Source organism: Colobus angolensis, unplaced genomic scaffold, assembly GCF_000951035.1.
Source record: "Colobus angolensis palliatus isolate OR3802 unplaced genomic scaffold, Cang.pa_1.0 Scaffold15, whole genome shotgun sequence".
Taxonomy (NCBI): Eukaryota; Metazoa; Chordata; class Mammalia; order Primates; family Cercopithecidae; genus Colobus; species Colobus angolensis.
The window spans coordinates 10,617,694-10,641,779 of NW_012114599.1; the positions used below are offsets into that span (position 1 = coordinate 10,617,694).

The following is a 24,086-nucleotide window of genomic DNA, read 5'->3' on the forward strand; positions in this document are numbered from 1 at the left end:
TTAGAACTGTGCTTGGTACATAGTGGATGCTCTCAAATGTTAGCAGTTATTGGCCGGGCACGGTAGTTGACACCTGTAATCCCAGCACTTTGGGAGGCCAAGGCGAGCGGATCACCTGAGGGCAGGAGTTCAAGACCAGCCTGGCCAACATGGTGAAACCCCGTCTCTACTAAGAATACAAAAATTTGCTGGGCGTGATGGTGCATGCCTGGAATGCCGGCTACTCGGGAGACTGAGGCAGGAGAATTGCTTGAACCTGGAAGGCAGAGGTTGCAGTGAGCTGAGACCGTGCCATTGCACCCAGCCTGGGCGGCAGAGTAAAACTCTGTTTAAAAAAAAAAAAAGTTAGCTATTATTATCATCATCATCATTCTACTCACATAGAGTTTGCAGTATAGCCTGAGTGTTAAGATATCTGTATAAACAATTGTAAGTACTAGGTAGAAAATGTTAATGTCCATTGTATATAAACAGACTCTCTTCTTTGAAAGCTGTACTTTCTCTTCTTAGTCTTTGATCTTGAGGATTCCCCAAGATTTTCCTTGTACTGTTTCTTCTCACTATTAACTCTCCCTCGGCTACCTTAGACTCATGTGATTTCAGCTGTCATCCCTGTGCCGAGAACTCCCAGATCAGTATCTTCATTCCTGACCTCTGAGCTCTAGAATGAAACACCGTTAATATCTGGCAGCTTAAATACAAGTCAGAATTTTTCTCCTTCTCTGTTCCTTCCTTCTCTAATAAGCCCCCCTCCTAATTCCATAGTCATTTAATGGTACTGTATTCTCAAGCTAAAAACCCAAAACCAGTGGCTCTCAAATTTTAATGTGCAATAAGAATACTTGGGGAGCTTCTTAGAATTATTATTTTCTAGGCCCTATCCCACTGCCATTGAACATGAGTGTCTGAGGAAATCATCTTTCAACTAGTTTACCTGTCTTTACTTTTTCAAACTCACTGCTTCCAGAATATGTATATATATTTTTAGACAGCCTCACTCTGTCACCCAGGCTGAGTGCAGTGGTGCGATTATAGCCCACTGCAGCCTTGGTCTCCCGGGCCCAAGTGATCCTGTTACCTGAGAATACCAAGTAGCTGGGACTACAGGTGTGTGCCACCATGCCTGGCTAATTTTTTTATTTTTAGTAGAGACAAGGTCTCACTAAGTTGCCCAGGCTCAGAATTATCTTTAAACATAGAATTGGTCACATTCCTCCTATTCTTAGAAACTTTCATTGGTTCCCTATCAGTCACACTTTATGGACACTCAAGGCCCATATCATCTGGCCCCAGCCAATATTTAACTTCCTTTCGTTCTTTATTTTCCTACCTACACAAACCTTAGCACTGTCAGACTACTTGTTATTTCTCAAAGATGCCATACTATTACTGTCTGTATTTCTTTTCCCCACTTCCTTCTCTAGTCATTCTTTAACACCCAACTTGAATGCTACCTCCATGAAATTCTCTATTTCTGCTATTAAAAATTAATCACTTCTTTATTGGAAGTCACACAGTACTTTTCTTGTGCCTCTAATGACATTTATTTCTGTCTGTCTTACAGTACAGCGAGTTGTTTTGTTCTGTTCTCACTAGTTTGTAAGCTCCTTGAAAGTGTATTTATTTTTCTATACCATACCACCACCATTGCCGTAGTCCCTTGTCCAAAAAAGACATTCAGTAAATGTTCAATAAACAAACAAATGGTGAATGTGAAAAGAGTATATGGCATTTAATGGAGAGAAGGGGTTGGAGGAAGTCAGCATTATAGAATCATAGGTTTTTAAATCTTTTTTTAAAAAAAGCTACAATACACTTTATGCAAATGAAATCTTATAGGAAATCATCGAAAAATGAAACATAAAACAGGAATGATCGGGCTGAAAGAATAGCCTCCAGTTACTTACTTTGCTCCCATTCCCTTACCTTTCCCTGGGGCTTTGAGCAACATTTAAGGCTCCAGGAAAAAAAATTCAAGGCAGTTATCTATGCCAATTTCCCAAAAGATGAGAAAGTAAAGCCCTTTGAAATTGACTTGCTGGAAGTCTCATAGCAGGTTGGTTTAGTGGCAGACCTAGAACTCAAATCCAGAGCTTTTGTTTTCAAATCTATTCATTTTTCTGCTTTGTCATGATGTCTAATAGTGTCACTAACAAATATTAAACTATCCAGTTGTAAGAGTTTTGAAATGTTTTAAGGACAGTCTTAGGTTGATGTTCAGCCAACAGCTAGAAACTTGGGTCCAAATTTGATTGCAACAAAAGGGAATCAGCGGCCTGGGAATTATCGTAGAAACAAGAGGATCAGTAAGATTGCCAAAGAAGAATTAAAAATGAAGAGGGGTGTTACTGAGGCTGTAACTCAGATGTGTTTTCTGAATGTCCACGGCATTATTCCTGGATAGAGCTTTTCTCCAAATTCTTAGCTGGTCTCCAAGACAGACCTAAAAGCGTTGCAGTGTGTTCCCAACCAGAAATAGGGTACAGCAAGAATCCTGGACTAGTGGAAGGATGGCACATGAACTGGACAGAAACAGTGACATTTTGCTGAATGAGCACGTGAAATAGGTGAATTCTTTCCCTCCTCACCAACAGAACCACATACACACAACCACATTCCTTTGTCTTTCTCAGGTATGTATTACAGGATGGGAGCCCATATATGCGGTCCATGAAACAGATTTCAAAAGAAAAGCTTAAAGCAAGGCGGAACAGAACTGCATTTGAAGAAGTGGAAGAAGACCTGAGGCTCTCCCTTCACCTCCAGGATCAGGATTCTGTCAAAGATGTAGTGCCAGATCAACAGTTAGATTTTAAGCAGCTCCTGGCCCGCTATAAAGGTAACATGCCTCCTGGGGGAATATTTTAACTATGCCAAAGATTTCTAGTATTCTTTCTTACGATGATGTGGAAGAATAAAAATACGATTCTTGTTTCATAGTTACATTGCCTTTAATTCATCGGAGAAACCTTAAACCTAGAAAAATAGCTCAGATACATATTTAGAATATAATTGTTACTCTATTTGCCAATGGGTTTTTTTTCTAATTATGAAAGAAATATGTGCTCATTAGAGAAAAATTGTGAGGTAGTAAAATGTAAGTTATATTCTTGTATATTTTGTAGCTTTTTATTTTGATGTGATTTCAAATTTACAGAAAAGTTTGCAAGACTAAACAATGAACTCTCATATATCCTTTACCCCAATTCACCAGTTGTTAATGTTTTGCTTCATTTTTTGCTTTATCATTTACTCTGGATGCATGTATTTTTTTTTTTTTTTCTGAATCTCCTGAGAGTAAGTTGCAGATATGACGCGCCTTTACCCTTAATACTTTAGTATGATTTTTCTAAGAACAAGGACATTCTCTTACATAACCACAGTACAGTGATCAAAATGAGGACATTTAACACTGATACAATTATGTAATTCACAGTCCATACTCAGATTTGAACAATTATCTCAATAATGTTTATTTTTGCTATATTTTCCTGATTCAGGATCCTATCATGGATCATGTATTACATTCAATCATGTGTTCTTAGTCTCCTTTGATCTAGAACAGCTCCTCATCCTTTGTCTTTTAGTGACCTTGATATTTTTAAAGATTATTTTGTAGAATGTCCATCCATTTGGGTTTGGTATTTCCCCATGATTAAATTTAGGTTATACATTTTTGGCTGGAGCATCACAAAAACAATCTTGATTTCTCAATGCATCATATCAAAAGGCACATGGGCCCCGTGGTGTTGGTTTGTCCCATTATTGGCAATGTTAACTTGTTCACTTGGTAAAGTGATGTTTGCTAGGTTTCTCCCCTGGATAATTACTATTTCTTTTGTAGTTAATAAGTCACTTATAAAGCAATATTTGACATGATTTTAAAATCCTTTAATATCCCACTAGTTTTAGCATTATTCATGGGCTTTTAAAGTAACATCTTTTGAGGCCTACCCTGTGCTGAGCTTTTTATGTATGTTGGTAGGTACTTCCTCCTCCCATGCCAGACTCTAGCTGGCTACTCTTTGTTCCTATGTGGTCTTGTATCCATATAAGCTAAACTGAGCCCATAGAAACCCCAGGATTACTACTTTTGCTTTCTTCCTTGAAGCCTAGACTAGAAGCAGATCTCAGCTGCCCTTCTTTCTCCTTTTTCCCTAGACTGTCACCCCTGTTCCTCTTAGTTCTTCCCAAAAAAGGGTGTTTATCATTCATGAGTAAGAGCTTCCAATCGTTACTGCTTCTGTAGGATAAGCGGCAAATGAATTTTCCTTTTTCTCCATCTACCAAAGACAGTTCCCAATCCTGGATGTGGAATGGTAATCACCAAGGAATTATGATATTAGCCATTGTTCTGTTGTTTAGGAAGGTAAGCATAGCTCCCTAACATTTTATTTCATCTTCCCAGTATTGAGAGATGTAAAGCTAAGAGAATGGACTTGTATTTTATAGACCTGGGTTCAACTCCAAGGCTCTCATAAAACCAGCTAATCATCTTGAGCAAGTTCTTTATCATCTCTGTACCTCAGTTTCCTTATCTATAAAGTGGAGTCATTTAGAGGAGTATAATACAAACCCACAAGGATAGTGCCCAGCTAGTAAGTACAGATCTGTGATTCTAATTAAAATATGTCTAACTCAAACCTTTGTGTTCTTTTTATACATCATACCAACTGATAATTCCCATTCCCTTATTCCATTAAATTATGGAACAAGAAAATTCCTTTGAGGTTGGGCACGGTGGCTCACGCCTGTAATCCCAACACTTTGGGAGGCTGAGGCAGGAGGATCACATGAGCCCAGGAGTTCAAGACCAGTCTGGGCAATATATTGAGACCTTGTCTCTACTACAAATGTTTTTTAAAATTAGCTGAGCATGGTGGTTGGCACCTGTAGTCCCAGCTACTCAGGAGGCTGAGGGGGAGGATTGCTTGAGCAAAGGGATTCAAGGTTGCAGTGAGCTATGATCGCACCAGTGCACTCCAGTCCCAACAGAGTGAGACCCTGTCTCAAAAAAAAAGAAAATCCCTTTGGCATCTCTTTCAAAATTTTGGAGTTTTCTTTTAAAATTATCACTGAATCTAATCCATGACTTTCTAATTTTAAGCACAAAGGTTACGAAAGTTCAGAAAGTACCTTTTGGACCTCCTTTTTAAGGAAGGAGAATGGAGGACTTGAGGTCGGGAAACATGACTCTGCCACCAGCTTCTGTATGGTACTGGGCTGATTGCTTAGCTTCTCTGAGCTTCTGGTTCTCTGTTTTTGTTTTTGTTTTTTTTAAGAAGTCCTTATAAAAATTAGCCAGGTGTGGTGGCGCACGCCTGTAGTCCCAACTGTTTGGGAGGTTGAGGAATGAGAATCTCTTGAAGCCAGGAGGCGGGGGCTACAGTGAGCCAAGATTGCATCACTGCACTCCAACCTGGGCAACAGAGCAAGACTCCATCTCAAAAAAAAAAAGCCTTGAACTAGTTGATCTCAATGTTCTCTTTCACCTTTCAGCAAATTAAATATGTTTCCTAGCTCAATTTTTAAGGCATGTTCTAGTTTTTCTTTGAAAAAATTAATAATTGGTCAATTAAAATATATTATTGATTTGGCTGGGCACAGTGGCTCATGCCTATAATCCCAACACTTTGAGGGGCTGAGCCCAGGAGTTCAAGACCAGCCTAGGCAACATGGTGCTGCCTTGTCTCTTAAAAATTTTTTTAAATTAGCTGGTGTAGTGGTATGCACCTATAGTCCCTGCTACTCAGGAGGCTGAGGTGAGAGATCATTTGAACCCCAAGGGCCAAGGCTGCAGTAAGCCATGATCATGCCACTGTATTCCATCCTGAGCAAAAGAGTAAGACCCTGTCTCAATAATAATAGTTTTAAAAAACAAAACTATGTTCAATTTTCTTTTTTCGATTAGCTGATCCTTTCTTCTTTTTGAAAGTCTGGCTTTTTGGAATCTTGGCAAAGAAAAGTGATTCCTGCTCCACCTTGCTCACCCAACCACACCCTTTTGTGTGCAGCCTGTTTCTTCCTTTTTTTCATTTTTGACCAACATGGCATTCACTCCACTAGAACAACATTGTTTCAAAACTGCTTTTTTCTTTTTTTTTTATTGAGATGGAGTCTTGCTCTGTCGCCTGGCTGGAGTGCAGTGGCGTGATCTCGGCTCACTGCAACCTCCGCCTCCTGGGTTCAAGCGAGTCTCCTGCCTCAGCCTCCCAAGTAGCTGGGATTACAGGCGCCCACCGCCACCACCATGTCCGGCTAATTTTTTTTTTGTAGTTTTAGTAGAGACGGGGATTCCCCATATTGGTCAGGCTCGTCTCGAACTCCTGACCTCAGGTGATCCGCCCATCTCAGCCTCCCAAAGTGCTGGGATTACAGGCATGAGCCACCACGCCCAGCCGAAACTGCTTTCGCCCATCTTCAAACTTCTCATGTAGAAAGTTTCCCTTCCTTGGTACCAACTATAGTTATTTTGTTCCAATTAAACTGTAGTTAGGGCGATAGGTCATTAGGAGGGCCTGAGAAGAAAGGACAGCAGTCTTTGAAGAGTTAGTCACCCCAACAATATACTATTGCTTTTAAAAGAGCTAAGGCGGCCAGGCGCGGTGGTTCACGCCTGTATCTCAGCAGTTTGGGAGGCTGAGGCAGGCGGATCACAAGGTTAGGAGTTCGAGACCAGCCTGACCAACATGGTGAAACCCTATCTCTACTAAAAACACAAAAATTAGCTGGCCGTGGTGGTACACGCCTGTAATCCCAGCTACTCAGGAGGCTGAGGCAGGAGAATCGCTTGAAACCGGGAGGCAGAGGTTGCAGTGAGCCGAGATCACGCCACTGCACTCCACCCTGGGTGACAGAGCAAGACTCTGTCTCAAAAATAAATAAAATAATAAAATAAAAGAGCTGAGGCTTGTAGTACATCCTACAGAACTACATCATTTGCCAGATCACAGATAGTTTAGGAGATTGTGACTGGAGAGATTGTGAGGGTCTATGAATAGACTCCACAGGTGTTAATGAAGACATTACAATCACATTTATTTTTCAGGGAAAATCCATCACTTATCATTTTCTCAAAGGAACCTAAAGGTTCAGTGAGTCACTGTTATAAAAATGCTGGTGAAAGTTGTGGTCTCTGTCCATTGATTGCCATAGGTTAGTGTTACCTGGACTTCCAGCATATCTCGTTCATGATTTGATTGAATCTAGGAGAAGTTTCTAAAATGTATTTGACTTTGAATTTTGTTTCCAGAACGCAAGCTTTCAATAAATATTTGAAGGGTAAAAGAGGGGAAGGAACAAGGAGAGCAAAAACTGGCCTGTCTGGGTCTTTCAACAGGGGCAGAAACCTGCTCTTTAGGTCATTGTTCAAGCAAAAATTACTTCTGATGAGGCTAGATTTTCTGGGAAACTAAATGAAAAAGTGGGCTGGGTGTGGTGGCTGTAACCCCAGCACTTTGGGAGGCTGAGGCAGGAGGATTGCCTTACCCCAGGAGTTCGAGACCAGCCTGGGCAACGCTAACACCCCGTGTCTACAAAAAATAAAATTAAATTAACCAGGCATGGTGGTGCATGCCTGCAGTCCCAGCTACTCAGGAGGCTGAGATGGGAGGATCACTTGAACCTGGGAGGTTGAGGCTGCTGTGAACTGTGATCATACCACTGCATTCCAGCCTGGGTGACAGAGCAAGACCCTGTCTCTAAATAAATAAATAAAAGAAAAAAGTTCATTTCAGTACATTAAATGTTAACATCTGTGCTATTAAATCAAACCAACACTCACCTAATTCACAGGCAAATTGTATATGGTATGAATATACAATAAAATACATCAACAAGGTATAAATATCCTTCTCATTTTTACCTTTCTTTCTTTCAGGGGTTAGCAAGTCAGTCATCAAAACAATGTCCATCATGGATTTTGAAAAGGTGAATCTTGAATTAATAGAGGCCTTATTAGAGTGGATTGTGGACGGAAAGCACTCCTACCCTCCAGGTAACTGCTTTATTCAGGCCAGAATGATCCACAAATGAAACACTCAGTCCTTGGCTAAATGGGAGTCTACTCATGATTGTCTGGATTACATGCAGACTCTTTGCATACAGGCTACAAGGCAGTGGGGTTAAGAGCACAGGCTTTGCAGATTGGTAAACTTCCCAGCTCTGCTATTCAGGAATCTTGTAACCTTGAATAAAGTCCTTATCTTTTTTGTTTGGTTGGTTGGTTTTTTTGTTTTTTTGAGATGGAGTTTCGCTCTCTTTGCCCAGGCTGGAGTGCAATGGCATGATCTCAGCTCACCGCAATCTCCACCTCCCAGGTTCAAGCGATTCTCCTGCCTCAGCCTCCTGAGTACCTGGGATTACAGGCATGCGCCACCACACCTGGCTAATTTTGTATTTTTTAGTAGAGACAGGGTTTCTCCATGTTGGCCAGGCTGGTCTCAAACTCCCGATCTCAGGTGATCTGCCTGCCTCGGCCTCCCAAAGTGCTGGGATTACAGGCATGAGCCACCATGCCCGGCCTAGTCCTTATCTTTTCTATGCTTCAATTTCCTTGTTGTGAAATGAAGACAGTAATAAATCCTGTTATGTAAAACTATTTTGGGGATTAAAAGAAACCATAGGTAAGGCACTTAGCATAGTATAGTTAAGGCCCAGTAGATACTACCCCTAATACTGGTGAGATTATAATTATAATAATACAGGCCAGGTGTGATGGCTCACACTTGTAATCCCAGCACTTTGAGAGGTCAAGGCAGGTGAATCATTTGAGCTCAGGAGTTTGAGACCAGCCTGGAAAACCCCATCTCTACAAAAAAAATGCAAAAATCAGGCATGGTGGCACATGCCTATAGTCCCAGCAAGGGGTTGGAGTGGGAGGATTGCCTGAGCCTGAGAGGTGGAGGCTGCCATGAGCCTTGATTGCACCACTGCACTCCAGCTTAGGCAACAGAGAAAGACCCTGTCTCAAAAAAAAAAACAGAAAAAAACCGCACACCACGTTTTGTATATGTATTACATACTGCATTCTCTTGGTTTTTTGTTTGTTTGTTTTTGTTTTTTCTTGAGACAAGGTCTCACTCTGTTGCCCAGGCTGGAGCACAGTGGCATGATGGTGACCCACTGTAACCTCTTCCGGGTTCAAGCAGTCCTCCGGCCTCCGCTTCCCAAGTAGCTAGGACTGCAGGTGTGCACCTCCACGCCTGGCTAATTTTTGTGTTTTAGTAGAGACAGGGTTTTGCCATGTTGGCCAGTCTGGTCTTGAACTCCTGACTTCAGGTGATCCGCCCACCTTGGCCTCCCAAAGTGCTGGGATTACAGGCGTGAGCCACTGCACCTGGCGTACATACTGTATTCTTATAATAAAGTAAGCTAAAGAGAAGAAAATGTAACTTAAAAAGTTAAAAGGAAGAGAAAATATATTTACTATTCATTAAGTGGAAGCAGATTATCATAAAGGTCTTCATCTTTGTTGCCTTTACATTGAGTAGGCTGAGGAGGAGCAAGAGGAGGGGTTCTTCTTGCTATCTCAGGGGTGGCAGAGGTGGAAGAAGTGGAAGGGGAGGCAGAAGAGGGACGCGTGCTCATTGCAACATTAAGGAAACATATTGTAATTTCTGTCTGACTTTGCTCTTTCATTTCTTTAAAAATGTTCCTATATAGTACCAATCCTTCCCCTGTTTGCTTTGGTTTCAGTGCTGTATCATAGAATGGTCCATTTCATAATAGAAGTTAAAAGTAGTCTTGAACCTTTCTGCCAGATTGTCTAATGTTAATTTGTTTGCTGGCACTGCTGCAGCTTTTACATCTTCCTCATTGTCTGGCACTGGTTTGGAAGCACTCATCTCCATCAAGTCATCTTCTGTCAATTCCCCTGCTGTGGTGTTTGCTGGCTCTTGAATTTCTCCAAGATCCATATCTTGAAATCCTTCACTACTGCCACCATCTCCCCACCTTTATTCTATATCCATAATCTCTTTTATGATTTTCTCAATTGTCTTATAAATCCTGTGAAGTCATGTACATCTGGACACAGCTTTGTCCAGCATCAGTTTATTGTTTTAGGCTTGATGGCTTTCACACTTTTTTTTGTAACTACCGTGGCATCTTCAAGGGAATAATCCTTCTAGACATTCATGATGTTCTCTGTCAGAATTCTCTTTTGTAGCATTGACAGTCCTTTCCATAGAGTACCCTGTATAATGAGCCTTAAAGGTCCTCATGAACTCCTAGTATAGAGGCAAAATTAGAGATGTGTTTAGGGGCAAGTAAGTAGACCACGTTAGTGTCTTCGATGTTGAACTCATGGGGTTCTGGGTGGCCAGTGGCACTGTCCAATATGAAAAGAACTTTGGCAAGGTACTTCCTGATTCCAGGGACAAAGCATTGATGGAACCAGTCCAGAAAAGGAGTTCCCACTGGCCAGCCTTTCTTTTACAACCAGAACACTGAGCTGGTGTTTCTTCTTTCCCTTCAAGACCAGGGGTTAACTTTATAGACAAGGCAGTTCTGATCATGAACCTGACTACATTTGCACAAAAGAGTAGAGTTAGCTTGTCCCTTCCTGCCTTAAATCCTGGTACTCATTTATCTTCCTTACTAATAAATGTCCTTTGTGGCATTTTTTTTTCCAGAAGAGGGCACTTTCATCAGTTATTTGAAACCTTTTCAGGCAGATATCGTTTCTCCTCAATGATTTTCTTAATGGCATCTGGGAACTCATCATCTGCTGCCTCTTGGTCAGCAGAAACTGCTGCTTCTGTTATCTTGATATTTTAAAAGCCAAACCTCTTTCTAAAATTATCAAACTATCCTTTGCTGGCATTAAATTTCCCAGCTTTAGATCCTTCCCTTCCATTTACTTTAAGTTGTCATATAATACTTTGTTTTTTTTTGAATCATATAGGTATGCCTTATAGCAATCTTGCACCCACATAAAAACTACATTTTCAATGGGATAAAAAGGTATTTCTTAAAAAGCACAGGGTTTTCATACCTGCTGGCGTAGCTGCAGTGACAGCTTCACAAATTTCTTTTTCTTCTTTCACAATGGCCCTTACTCTGGATTCATTTATCTGGAAATGGCAGGCAACCACAGTTACAGACCTCCATCTGCGGTACTTATTCAGCAATTCACCTTTTGCTTGTAATGTCATGATTTTTCTCTGCTTCTCGGGAGTACTTACAGCATCACTAGTGGCACTTTGTATAGGTTCATGATGTTATTCAAGGTTTACAGTATTCCACTAAACACAATGAAAAATACACAAGAACCACAAAGATCACTTTTTACTGTAATATACAATTTTCTGACAAAGCAAATGACTTACTTAGAAATGATTAGTGTCACAATAAATTTTTTAAGTGGATTCTCACAACACTTGAGCTCACTGCAGTAGCAACAGGAGGTGGCTACAAAATCATTTTTTTAATAAAGTCATTACACCAGTGTACTGCACTATAGTTCATTGTATTCAGTTGTGATTTAATACTGCCTTTTTTTTTTTTTTGAGACAGAGTTTCGCTGTTGTTGACCAGGCTGGAGTGCAGTGGTGCGATCTCGGCTCACCGCAACCTCTGCCTTCCAGGTTCAAGCGATTCTCCTGCCTCAGCTGGGATTACAGGCATGCGCCACCATACCCAGCTAATTTTTATTTTTTTAGTAGTCACGGGGTTTCACCGTGTTGATCAGGCTGGTCTCAAACTCCCAACCTCAGGTGATCTGCCCACCTCAGCCTCCCAAAGTTCTGGGATTACAGGGATGAGCCACCGCGCCTGGCCTGATTTAATACTGCATTTTTATGTTTGTTCACATTTCTCTAGATGCATATGGCACCAGGTATGGTCCATAAGTGTGTGTGTGTGAGTTTTGATAAATTTAACTCTTTATAATAGGTTTGTGTGTATTTTATGATATACTATTTCATGATATAAATAATAAAATAGACTAGTATCTATAGGTGTCTTATGCATTCATGACATTTCTCTCTCTTAATTTTTTTCATATTTCTAGGCTATGCAGTTTGTGTGCTAGTTTTTTTCAAATTGTCACAAATCTCCAAAAATTTTCCAATATATTCATTGAAAAAAAATTGCCCATGAGTAGACCCATGCCATGCAAACCTATGTTGTTCAAGGATCAACTGAACACTTATTATGGTTAAACACTGTTACTACTACTGTACACAGAGTAATCACTACTTTTCTCCACTCACTGTCTTCCCATCCCAAGAGCCTTCTTAACTTCACTTGCAGTCCCTTGTCCCTAGAATTAATACTTCAAATCTTCTCTTAACTAAATCCTTTATTTTCTTCAGGTTTCTTCTCAATTTACCTCTACAGACCACCCTATCTGTTGTCTTGCCCCACTCCCCTTACTCTATCATAATATCTAAAAATAGGCCAGGTGCCATGGCTCACGCCTGTAATCCCAGCACTTTGGGAGGCCGAGGCAGGTGGATCACTTGAGGTCAGGAGTTTGAGACCAGCCTGGCCAACATGGGGAAACCTCATCTCTACTAAAAATACAAAAAATAGCTGGGCATGGTGGCGGGCGCCTGTAATCCCAGCTACTCAGGAGACTGAGGCAGGAGAATCGCTTGAACCCAGGAGGCAGAGGTTACAGTGAGCCAAGATCGTGCCACTGTTCTCCCGCCTGGGCTACAAGAGCATGACTCCATCTTAAAAAATAAAATAAAATAATTCATTTTAATTGTAGCACTTAACAATGTCTGAAATTAGAATTTTGCATACTGACTACCTCCTTCAATAGGATGTAAACTCCTTAAGAGTAGAGTTTTCAGCCAGGCGCTCTGGCTCACCACCAAGCAACAAGAGCAAAACTCCGTCTCAAAAAAAACAAAAGAAAAAGAATAGACCATTCTTGTTCACCACTATATTTCTCAGACCCTAGAACAGTGCCTAGAATATTTAGGTACAGAGCAAATATTTGTTGCATGAATAAATGAATGTAATCATTAAATGGAATAATAGATCAAAAAAATTACTTTATGTGGGCTGGGCATGGTGGATCATGCCTGTAATGCCCACCTTGGGCACTTTGGGAGGGCGAGGTGGGTGGATCACCTAAAGTCAGGAGTTCAAGACCAGCCTAGCCAACATGGCAAAACCCTATCTCTACTGAAAATACAAAAATTAGCCAGACATAGTGATGGGCACCTATAAGCCCAGCTACTTGGGAGGCTGAGGCAGGAGAGTCGTTGAACCCAGGATGTGGAGGTTGCAGTGAGCCAAGATTGCACCACTTCACTCCAACCTGGGTAACAGAGCAAGACTCTGTCTCTTAAAAAAAAAAAAAAAATATATATATATATGTATATATATATTTATGTGGTCATAAAGAAGAGAAATGGGAATGGCTGCTTTTTTTCTGCTTACACTTTAATCATTACATGGTTTTCTTTTCTTTTCTTTTTTTTTTTGAGACAGAGTCTCTGTCACCCAGGCAATGGAGGTGCAGTGGCGCAATCTTGGCTCTGCAACCTCCGCCTCCTGGGTTCCAGCAATTCTCCTGCCTCAGCCTCCCGAGTAGCTGGGACTATAAGCATGTGCCATCACACCTGGCTAATTTTTGTATTTTTAGTAGAGACGGGGTTTCACAGTGTTGGCCAGGCTGGTATCGAATTCCTGACTCAGATAATCCGCCTGAGTCGGCATCCCAAAGTGCTGGGACTATAGGCGTGAGCCACCACATCCGGCCCATTGTGTGGTCATCTAAAGAGACTTGTGAGCCATAAAAAATTATTTAAATGCCTTATTTTTACTTGGCAAGTAGTGAGTGTTGGCTAATGCAGTATCACTTCACTGGACTGAATATCTTGTTTCTTTTTTTTTTTTTTTTTTTTGAGACAGTCTTGCTCTGTCGCCCAGGCTGGAGTGCAGTGGCAGGATCTTGGCTCACTGCAACCTCTGCCTCCCAGGATGAAACAATTCTCCTGTCTCAGCCTCCCAAGTAACTGGGACTACAGGTGTGCACCACCATGTTCCCCAGCTAATTTTTGTAATTTTGTGTGTGTGTATGACAGAGTCTCGCTCTGGAGTGCAATGGTGTGATCTTGGCTCACTGCCTCTGCCTTCTGGGTTCAAGTGATTCTCCTGCCTCAGCCTTCCGAGTAGCTGGGATTACAGGTGCCCACCACCATGCCTGGCTAATTTTTTTGTTTTTTTAGTAGAGACAGGGTTTCATTATGTTGGCCAGGCTGGTCTGGAACTCCTGACCTCAGATGATCCACCTGCCTTGGCCTCCCAAAGTGCTGAGATTACAGGCGTGAGCCACCACGCCCGGCCTATGTTGTTTCATTCCAAAGGAGAAGACTATTGTTGAAAAAAATCGGCCGGGTGTGGTGGCTCATGCCTGTAATCCCAGCATTTTGGGAGGCCGAGGTGGGTGGATCACCTGAGGTCGGGAGTTCAAGACCAGCCTGACAAACATGGAGAAACCTCATCTCTACTAAAAATACAAAATTAGCCAGGTGTGGTGGTGCATGCCTGTAATCCCAGCTACTCAGGAGGCTGAGGCAGGAGAATTGCTTGAACCCGGAGGTGGAGTTTGCAGTGAGCCAAGATCACGCCATTGCACTCCAGCCTGGGCAATAAGAATGAAACTCTGTCTCAAAAAAAAAAAGAAAAGAAAAAGAAAAAAATCAAGCATAGCAAAAAAATCATAAATGAAGAAGAAATGTTAGAAAATTACCTAAATTTTCTAATCCCGGCTCCTCGGAGGCTGAGGCAGGAGAATCGCTTAAACCCAGGAGGCAGAGGTTGCAGCCAGCCAAAATTGCACCGTTGCAGTCCAGCAGTCTGGCAGCCTGGGGGACAAGTCTCAAAAAAAAAAAAAGAAAGAAGGAAAGAAAATTACCTAAATTTAAAGCAGAGTAGATATAGTGACTAGGAAGTCAGTGACATATGTGACATATTTGTGAACATTAAAGATATCCCAGACAGATGAGGCACATAAAAATAGACAAAATTTTCAATTCACATATAATAGTATGTTTTATCATTCTTTAATTTTGTGGCTTTTTTTCTTTGTATTTTTCTTTTTGCTTATCTTCTCTTTTAATAAATAATTTTTAAAATTTTTCTTTTTGAGATAGAGTTTCCCTTTCCCACTAGAGTTCAGTGGACCGATCACGGGTCACTGCAGCCCCAACTTCCTGGCTTAAGCAATCCTACAATTTCCATCAGCGTCTCGAGTAGCTGGGACCACAGGCATGTGCCACCATGCCCTACTAAATTTTTAATTTTTTATAGAGACGGTGTCTCCCTATGTTGCCCAGACTGGTCTCAAACTCCTAGGCTTAAGCAGTCTTCCCATTTCAGCCTCTCAAAGTGCTGGGATTACAGGCATGAACCACCACACCTGACCTCAATAAAATTTTGTAGCATTTTAGCAGAGAGGATCATGGGGTATGTAATGGAAAGAACATGGATCTGATGCCAGAAACCCTAGGTTTGTGTCCAAGCTCCATGCTTACTAACTCTGTGACCTGAGTCTGAAGTTACTGAGTCACTAGTAGGGGTACTAGTAGCCTTCTTTTTTTTTTTTTTTTTTTTTTTTATTGAGACGGAGTCTCGCTCTGTGGCCTGGGGTGAAGTGCAATGGCACAGTCTCGGCTCACTGCAACCTCCACTTCCTGTGTTCAAGTGATTCTCGTGCCTCAGTCTCCCGAGTAGCTGGGATTACAGGCATGTGCCACCATGCCAGGCTAGTTTTTGTATTTTTAGTAGAGATGGGGTTTCACCATGTTAGTCAGGCTAGTCTCGAACTCTTGACCTCAAGTGATCCACCCACCTCAGCCTCTTAAAGTGCTGAGATTACAGGCCTGAGCCACCATGCCTGGCCACTAATAACCTTCTCAGTGGATGGCTATGAGGATTAAATGAGATAATATGCGTGAGCATTCTTTGTTACTATGAAGTATTTTTTTTTAATGCTGTAAGATCTCTTTCAGCCTTCATCAGAGTTCCAGCTTTGTGATAATTAAGATTCCTCATTTATTTAGTGGGAAGGATAACTATGACTGAATAATAGATTATGAGTTCTCTGCTGACAGATGCTTGTTTTATATCCCATTGCACTTCACATGGAGCTGACACAGGTACCCAATAAATACTTGTGGGAATAAAGGAGAGGCTGGTGAAAACAGTACCATTTTTCTCCCTGAATAGAGCACAAAAGAAGGTGACTATTGAGTGAGTGACTGCTCTTCACACAGAAATATACTATAATCAGTTTTCATGCTTATTTTCTTTAATGTAAAATTTAAAAGCCCATGAACTGTTAATATGATAGGGTTAGTTAATGGGCTGTCTCTAAAATATGTCTGAATTTAGATTACCAGATTGGCCAGCCAGTTACAGTTTCCTTTTCTCATTTCCAGTAAAATGTTTATGGATTTTATTTATTAATAGAGAGAATAGTCTTCCTGTCTTATAAGGTTAGGAGAATACCTCTTCCTATAGAAATTTAGTATCAAGGTCAGGTGCAGTGGTGCATGCCTGTAGTCCCAACTACTCGGGAGGCTAAAGCAGAAAGATTGCTTGGGCTCAAGAGTTCAAGACCAGCCTGGGCAGCACAGTGAGACCTCGTCTCTAAAAAAATAAAAAAAGAAAGAAATAGAAAGTAGCCAGTGGGGCCAAGTACGGTGGCTCACGCCTGTAATTCCAGCACTTTGGGAGGCCAAGGCAGGCAGATCACGAGGTCATGAGTTCGAGACCAGCCTGACCAACATGGTGAAACCCGTCTCTACTAAATATACAAAAATTAGCCAGGTGTGGGGCGTGTGCCTGTAATCCCAGCTACTCAGGAGGCTGAGGCAGAAGAACTGCTTGAACCCAGGAGGCGGAGGTTGCAGTGAGCCAAGATCGCATCATTGCACTTCAGCCTGGGCAACAGAGCAAGACGCTGTCTCAAAAACAAACAAAAAAAATAACCAGTGTACTGAAAAAGTGTATTTAAAGAGCTTAGCTAGGCCAAGCACAGTGGCTCACGCCTATAAACCCAGCATTTTGGGAAGCTGAGGTGTGTGGATCACTTGAGTCCAGGAGGTTGAGACCAGACTGGGCAACACGGCGAAACCCTGTCTCTACTAAAAATATAAAAAATTGATGGCGTATACCTGTAGTCCCAACTACACCGGAGGCTAAGGTAGGAAAATCACCTGAGCCTGGGGAGGTTGAGGCTGCAGTGAGCCGTGATCGTGCAACTGCACTTCAGCCTGGGTGACACAGCAAGGCCTTGTCTCAAAAACTAAAAATTAAAATAAAAAAAAGAGCTTAGCTAATAATTCTTGGCATTATACTGATAGACATTATACTTTGGCACACCTCAGTTTTTCTGGTTATAGAAGGATAAATCTCCATTTTGTCCTTATTAAGTCAGAGAATATATAAAACATGTAATTTTTTATTTGTTTAAATCCTCTGGGACTTTACAAAGAAAATAAAAATATTAGTGAAAATTTCTTTTTTCTTTTTTTTGAAAAGGGTCTCGCTCTGTCACCCAGGCTAGAGTGCAGTGGCGCAATATTGGCTTACTGCAACTTCCGCCTCCCTGGCTCAAGCGACCCTCCTACCTCAGCCTGCCGAGTAGCTGAGACCACAGGCGAAATTCTCAGATTATTGCATATTTTGGTTAAAAACAGCTTTATAATCTATATTAGTTTTTCATGTACTTCATTTATCATATTGATTGTTTTTTTAAAAAAAATTTCATTGTTTCTTTTCTGTGCCTAAGCTTACCCACATATTGATTCTTTTTATATACCCAGGTGCTGTACTTGTATTTTTACCAGGACTAGCAGAAATCAAAATGCTTTATGAACAGCTACAGTGTAATTCTCTTTTCAACAACAGACGTAGTAATCGGTAAGCTAATAGCTTTCTATATTCTTAATCATCCATTGCAGTTACCTGTAAAGATATTACCCTCTTTAGACCCTGGAAGAGTACGACTCTTCGAGCATACATTTGTTTATGCCAGCTGGAAATGAACAAACCTATTTGCTGCAGGAAATCAGTTATTCCCCTTTTATTAAGGAAAAATATTGACCAGGTGTGGTGGCTCATGCCTGTAATCCTAGCACTTTGGGAGGCCGAGGCAGGTGGATCACCTGAGTTTGGGAGTTCGAGACCAGCTTAACCAACGCAGAGAAACTCCATCTCTACTAAAAATGCAAAATTAGCCAGATGTGGTGGCGGGCACCTGTAAACCCAGCTACTCGAGAGGCTGAGGCAGGAGAACAGCTTGAACCTGGGAGGCGGAGGTTGCAGTGAGCCGACATCACACCATTGCACTCCAGCCTGAGCAACAAGAGTGAAACTCCATTTCAAAAAAAAATTCTCTTCACGTAGCATAGTGACTCAGCAAATTTGCATGTAATTTTAGATGTCAGAGCGCCAGAGAGTGGGGGAGGGTGAGGGAAAGGCAGCGTTAGTAACAACAAAGAAGTCCTACCATTATGAGAGAAAATCATCTTCAATAGTTCTGATTCCAGGAGTAAGACACACTAGGTGTGTTTTCATATTTAAGAGGAGAACTATTTGACAAACGAACACTCCCTAAAAATGTAAGAATGAAGTTTCTGAGGTTACATCATTGTTATCACCTCTCTTCTCTCTCTCTCTCTGTGTGTGTGTGTGTGTGTATTTTTTTTTTTTTTTTTTTTTGAGACGGAGTCTCACTCTGTGGCCCAGGCTGGAGTGCAGTGGCATTATCTCGGCTCACTGCAACCTCCACCTCCCAGATTCAAGTGATTCTCCTGCCTCAGCCTCCCAAGTAGCTGGGATTGCAGGCTCTTCTCTGTATTTAAAGGAAGAATGATTCTTTGCTGGTTAGTTTGCACTAGGCTTGTTGCTTGTAGAATATCAATTATTTATTCCTCCTCATTATTTATTACTGAATTATACTCCAGCATTTTTCCCAAGTTGGTATGAGGTTTTTGGTTCCTAGAACTAAGTAAATATTTTGTCAAAATCAGAAAGGACTTTACCATTTATTTATTTATTTTTATTTTATTTTTTGAGACAGAGTCTCACTATTGTCACCTAGGCTAGAGTGCAATGGTGGGATCTCAGCTCACTGCAACCTCTGCCTACTGGGCTCAAGTGATTCACCTGCCTCAGCCTCCCAAGTAGCTGGGATTACAGGTGCCCACCAACACACTTGGCTAATTTTTGTATTTTTAGTACAGACGAGGTTTCACCATGTTGGCTAGGCTGGTCTCGAACTCCTGACCTCAGGTGATCTGCCCGCCTCAGCCTTCTAAAGTGCTGGGATTATAGGTGTGAGCCATTGCGCCTGGCCAAGACTTTACTATGTAGAAAAGCTGGGCTCTGAGTTCAGATTGTGAAGAAGTTGCTAATACCTGAAGTCATAGTAGAAATTCACCCACTGTAATCCAGTTTCAGTGCTACGTGCTAGAATACTTCATGTGCTTTTATTTCCTTCCAGATGTGTTATTCACCCACTTCATTCATCTTTATCCAGTGAAGAGCAGCAGGCTGTGTTTGTAAAACCTCCTGTAGGAGTAACTAAGATTATAATTTCCACCAACATTGCTGAGACATCCATAACCATCGATGATGTTGTCTATGTCATCGATTCTGGGAAAATGAAAGAAAAGAGGTATTCCGTCTTGTGGTGATGTAAGAGAGGGGCTAAAAATGCTTCATTTAGGGAGACACAGTTGTTAATGGCTAATGCTATTAAGCTATATGGATTACTGTATGAAAAAATAATTTATGAAAACTGCACGTGGATGCGTGAGTGATTCTGTAGCCAAGAACATGGAGCTTAACATCAAATGGGGATGAAAAGTAATGAATTGCTTTTTCTCTCTTTTTGTCATGTGATTTGGTATGTGCTTGTATGAAAAAGGGTTGAATAAAGAAACTATCTAGTTTGGGAAACTCTGCATTTGATGCCACTTAAATCAGCATTAGCTGCTCCTACCAGGGACTCAACTATCCCGGAATATACAGGGCACTGTGTCCTTCTACAGGAGGAAGCTGGTTCATCTATTCTGTCCATGCCAAGCAGTCTTGGCCACATTTTTATAAAATGACTCAATTTTGTATTTTCTTCTTCTTTATAGATATGATGCCAGCAAAGGGATGGAAAGTCTAGAGGACACTTTTGTGTCTCAAGCCAATGCTCTACAAAGGAAAGGCCGAGCAGGCCGTGTTGCATCTGGGGTCTGCTTCCATTTATTCACTAGCCATCACTATAATCACCAACTTTTAAAGCAACAGCTACCAGAAATACAAAGAGTGCCACTGGAACAGCTGTGTCTAAGGTGACAACTGGTTTTTTGTGTTTTGCTTCTAAAAGGTCTAAATGTTTCTCACTCTATTAAGTTCCATGTTTTCCTTTTACTTCTAGAAGATATTTGGCTAAGAATGACCACCAATAATCTCATTTATTTGCAAAGAAAAAGATCCTTAGTGTTACCTTTACCATTCCTTTTAAATTTCTGCACATAAAGATCTCTTACATTGCAGAGCATGGCCCTAAAATAGAGCTTAAGAATATATATGTAGGGCCGGGCGTGGAGGCTCACGCTTATAATCCCAACACTTTGGGAGGCTGAGGAGGGTGGATCACCTGAGGTCAGGAGTTTGAGACCAGCCTGGCCAACATGGTGAATCAAACTCCATCTCTACTAAAAATACAAAAATTAGCTGGGTGTGGTAGCGCAGGCCTGTAGTCCCAGTTACTTGGAAGGCCGAGGAAGGAGAATCTCTTGAACCCGGGAGGCAGAGATTGCAGTGAGCCGAGATCGCACCACTGCACTCCAGCCTGGGCAACAGAGCGAGAATTGTCTCTAAAAAAAATAATAAATAAATAAAATAAAAATGAAATTTAAGTAAGTGAATTACTGTCAATTCATGTCTTAAAGTGAACTACATTAAGTGAGAAAAGTCAAGGTACCAAAAATATACATGTTAATAAAAATGTGAAATTATATGTTTATAAGCTGGCAACTTAAAAAGGAGCTGTATGTGAAGTAAATAAAATTTTATGTATGTTACACTTTTCTTTAAGTTGCTGATATTCGTAATTTGTCTTTTTAAAATGAGAACTCTTTTTCTGGATGAAGTTCATAATTTAAAACACTTGTTTTTGAAGAGCTATCACAAGGCAGGACACAATGCAGATTAATTTTATAAACAATGACTGCAACTTTGGGCCAGGCATGGTGCCTCATGCCTGTAATCCCAGCACTTTGGGAGGCTGGGGCAGGCAGGTCACCTGAGGTCAGAAGTTCGAGACCAGCCTGGCCAACATGGTGAAACCCCATCTCTACTAAAAAAATACAAAATTAGCCAGGTGTAGCGGCACAGACCTGTAATCCCAGCTTCCCAAGAGGCTGAAGAAAGAGAATCACTTGAACTTGGGAGGTAGAGTTTGCGGTGAGCCAAGATCACACCATTGCACTCCAGCCTGGGCAATAAGAGTGAAACTCCATCCCAAAAAAATAAATAAATAAATAAATAAACAATGACTGCACCTTCAGATGTGTGAAGGAATAAGTGGATCGTTTAAAATTTTTTAATAAATGCCTTTAATTGTATAGCAGTCAGAACTATCTAAGCTATTCATGTCCAGTTTTTTATTATGGTAAAAATGCCTAATATGAGATCTACCCTCTTAAATGTTTAATTTTACAACACAGTACTGTTAACTATAGGCATAATATTGTACAGCAGAGTTCTCAAACTTAGTCATTTTGCGAAACTGAAACTTTATACCTATTGGACAGCAACTCTCCATTTTCCCCTCATGTCCAGCCCCTGGCAACCATTCTACTCTCTGTTTCTGTGAGTTTGACTATTTTAGATAGCTCATACAAGTAGAACCATCCAGCATTTGTCTTTTTGTGACTGACTTATTTCACTTAACATAATGTCCTCAAGGTTTCATCCATGCTGTTGCACATTGCAGAATTTCTTTTTTAAGCCTGAATAGTATTCCACTGTATGTATATATACTGCACTTTCTTTATCCACTCATCTGTCAGTGGACATTTAGGTTGTTTCCATATCTTGGGTATTATGAATAATATTACAGTGAACACAGGAGTGCAAGTATCTCTGCTGTGTGCAAGATTCTTTTTTTTTTCTTTTATTTTTTGAAACAGAGTCTTGCTCGGTCGCCTAGGCTAGAGTGCAGTGGGGTGATCTTGGCTCACTGCAACCTCTACCTCTGGGTTCAAGTGATTCTCTGCCTCAGCCTCCCGAGAAGCTAGGATTTCATGTGCGCATCACCACGCCTGGCTAATTTTTGTATTTTTATTAGAGACTGGGTTTCACCATGTTGGCCAGGCTGGGCTCGAACTCCTGACCTCAAATGATCCACCTACCTCAGCCTCCCAAAGTGCTGGGATTATAGACGTGAGCCACTGCGCCTGGCCTTTCTGCAAGATTCTGACTTCAATTCTTCTGGGTATATACTTAGAAGTGGGGTTGCTGGATCATATGGTAGTTCTATTTTTAATTTTTAGAGGAATCTCTATCCTGTTTTTCATAGTGGCTGCATCATTTTACATTCCCACCAACAATGTGCAGGGTTCCAAGTTTTCCACATCCTTGCCAGCACTTATTATCTTTTGTCATGAACTCTGTTTTATAATTCGATCCCACTATTAAGGAGAGAAGCATTTTGAAAGTTTATAGAGAGAATTTTATTCTGAATATGAGTAAGTTTCAGAATCTGAAAGTGCTTCTGTGGTTTATTGGTAGAAGTAGAAAAGACGAGATTTTAAAAATTTGTGTTTAAACTTGTCAATTATTCTCACTCACAAGAAATTATTCCTCTGTGTCATCCCACCAGAAATAAAATTAGCAAATTGTTATTTTGTTTCCTTTTCAGAATTAAAATTTTAGAGATGTTTAGTGCTCATAATCTGCAGTCTGTGTTCTCTCGGCTCATTGAACCTCCACACGCCGATTCTCTTCGTGCCTCAAAAATACGATTACGAGACTTAGGAGCATTAACTCCAGATGAAAAATTGACCCCTCTTGGGTATCACTTGGCCTCTCTGCCTGTGGATGTGAGAATTGGCAAACTAATGTTGTTTGGGTCCATCTTCCGCTGTTTGGATCCTGCTCTCACCATTGCTGCCAGTTTGGCTTTTAAGTCTCCGTTTGTAAGTAAACAACATTCATCTAAACTGGAGTCTCTAAGAGGACGACCATAGGTCTCTAAGGGGACCATGGGGGAATCAAGGGCATGTGAGCCCCCTAAAAATTTGCTTGTATGTTAGATGTGAATTTTTTAGGGCACATCTGCATGGGAGGGAGAAGGTCAAAAATAAATTTCTGAAAAGACAAAAACAAATAAAACAAAGATTTTTTAGGGAACAATATCATCCAATTTGTTCTTTATTTCATTACTATCTGCTCTTCTTTCCTTCTTTCTGTTTACTTAGGTTTAGTTTGCTCTTCTTTTTCTAGTGTCTTAAAGTAGAAGGGTAGGTTATTGTTCTGAGATCTTTCTTTTTTATGTAAGCATGTACAGCTCTCAGTTTTTCTCTAAGGACTATTTTAGCTGTGTCCCATACGTTTTGGTTTTCCTTTTCATTCATCTCAAAGTATTTTCTGATTTTCCTTTTTATTTATCCTGTGACCCTTTATTATTTAGGCATGAGTTGTTTAATTTCTATATATTTGTGAGTTTGCAAAATTTTTTTCATTATTGATTTCTAATTTCAGTCTATTGTGGACAGAGAACATATTTGTACTATTTCAATCCTCTTTAAAATGTATTGAGCTTTGTTTTATGGTCAAGCATATATATGGTCTATCCTGAAGGGTGTTCCAAGTATACTTGAGAAGAAAGGATTTTCTGCTGTTAGGTGGAGTGTCAGTCTGCCTTTTTTTTTTTTTTTTCTTCATTAAAAAAAATCTTTTTTACTGGTCCTTTCATGATAAGCAATCTGCCTTTATTTTTATCATGGCTTATTTTATATAGTTAGGGGAATCAACGAATGTATTCATTTTCTTTTTTTTTTTTTTTGAGACTGAGTCTCGCGCTGTCACCCGGGCTGGAGTGCTGTGGCCGG

General features: G+C 40.8%; 1 protein-coding gene across 1 annotated transcript in view; it reads left to right on the top strand.

The window, feature by feature from the left end:
- The window catches only part of DHX57 (DEAH (Asp-Glu-Ala-Asp/His) box polypeptide 57), an 82,098-nt gene that overhangs the window by 34,682 nt on the left and 23,330 nt on the right, over window positions 1-24,086 (top strand). The window contains exons 12-17 of the mRNA XM_011935940.1: window positions 2,634-2,839; window positions 7,880-7,996; window positions 17,793-17,889; window positions 19,475-19,648; window positions 20,118-20,318; window positions 22,895-23,171. Of these exons, the coding sequence (XP_011791330.1) occupies window positions 2,634-2,839; window positions 7,880-7,996; window positions 17,793-17,889; window positions 19,475-19,648; window positions 20,118-20,318; window positions 22,895-23,171 (1,072 nt within the window). The remainder of the gene's footprint in view (window positions 1-2,633; window positions 2,840-7,879; window positions 7,997-17,792; window positions 17,890-19,474; window positions 19,649-20,117; window positions 20,319-22,894; window positions 23,172-24,086) is intronic.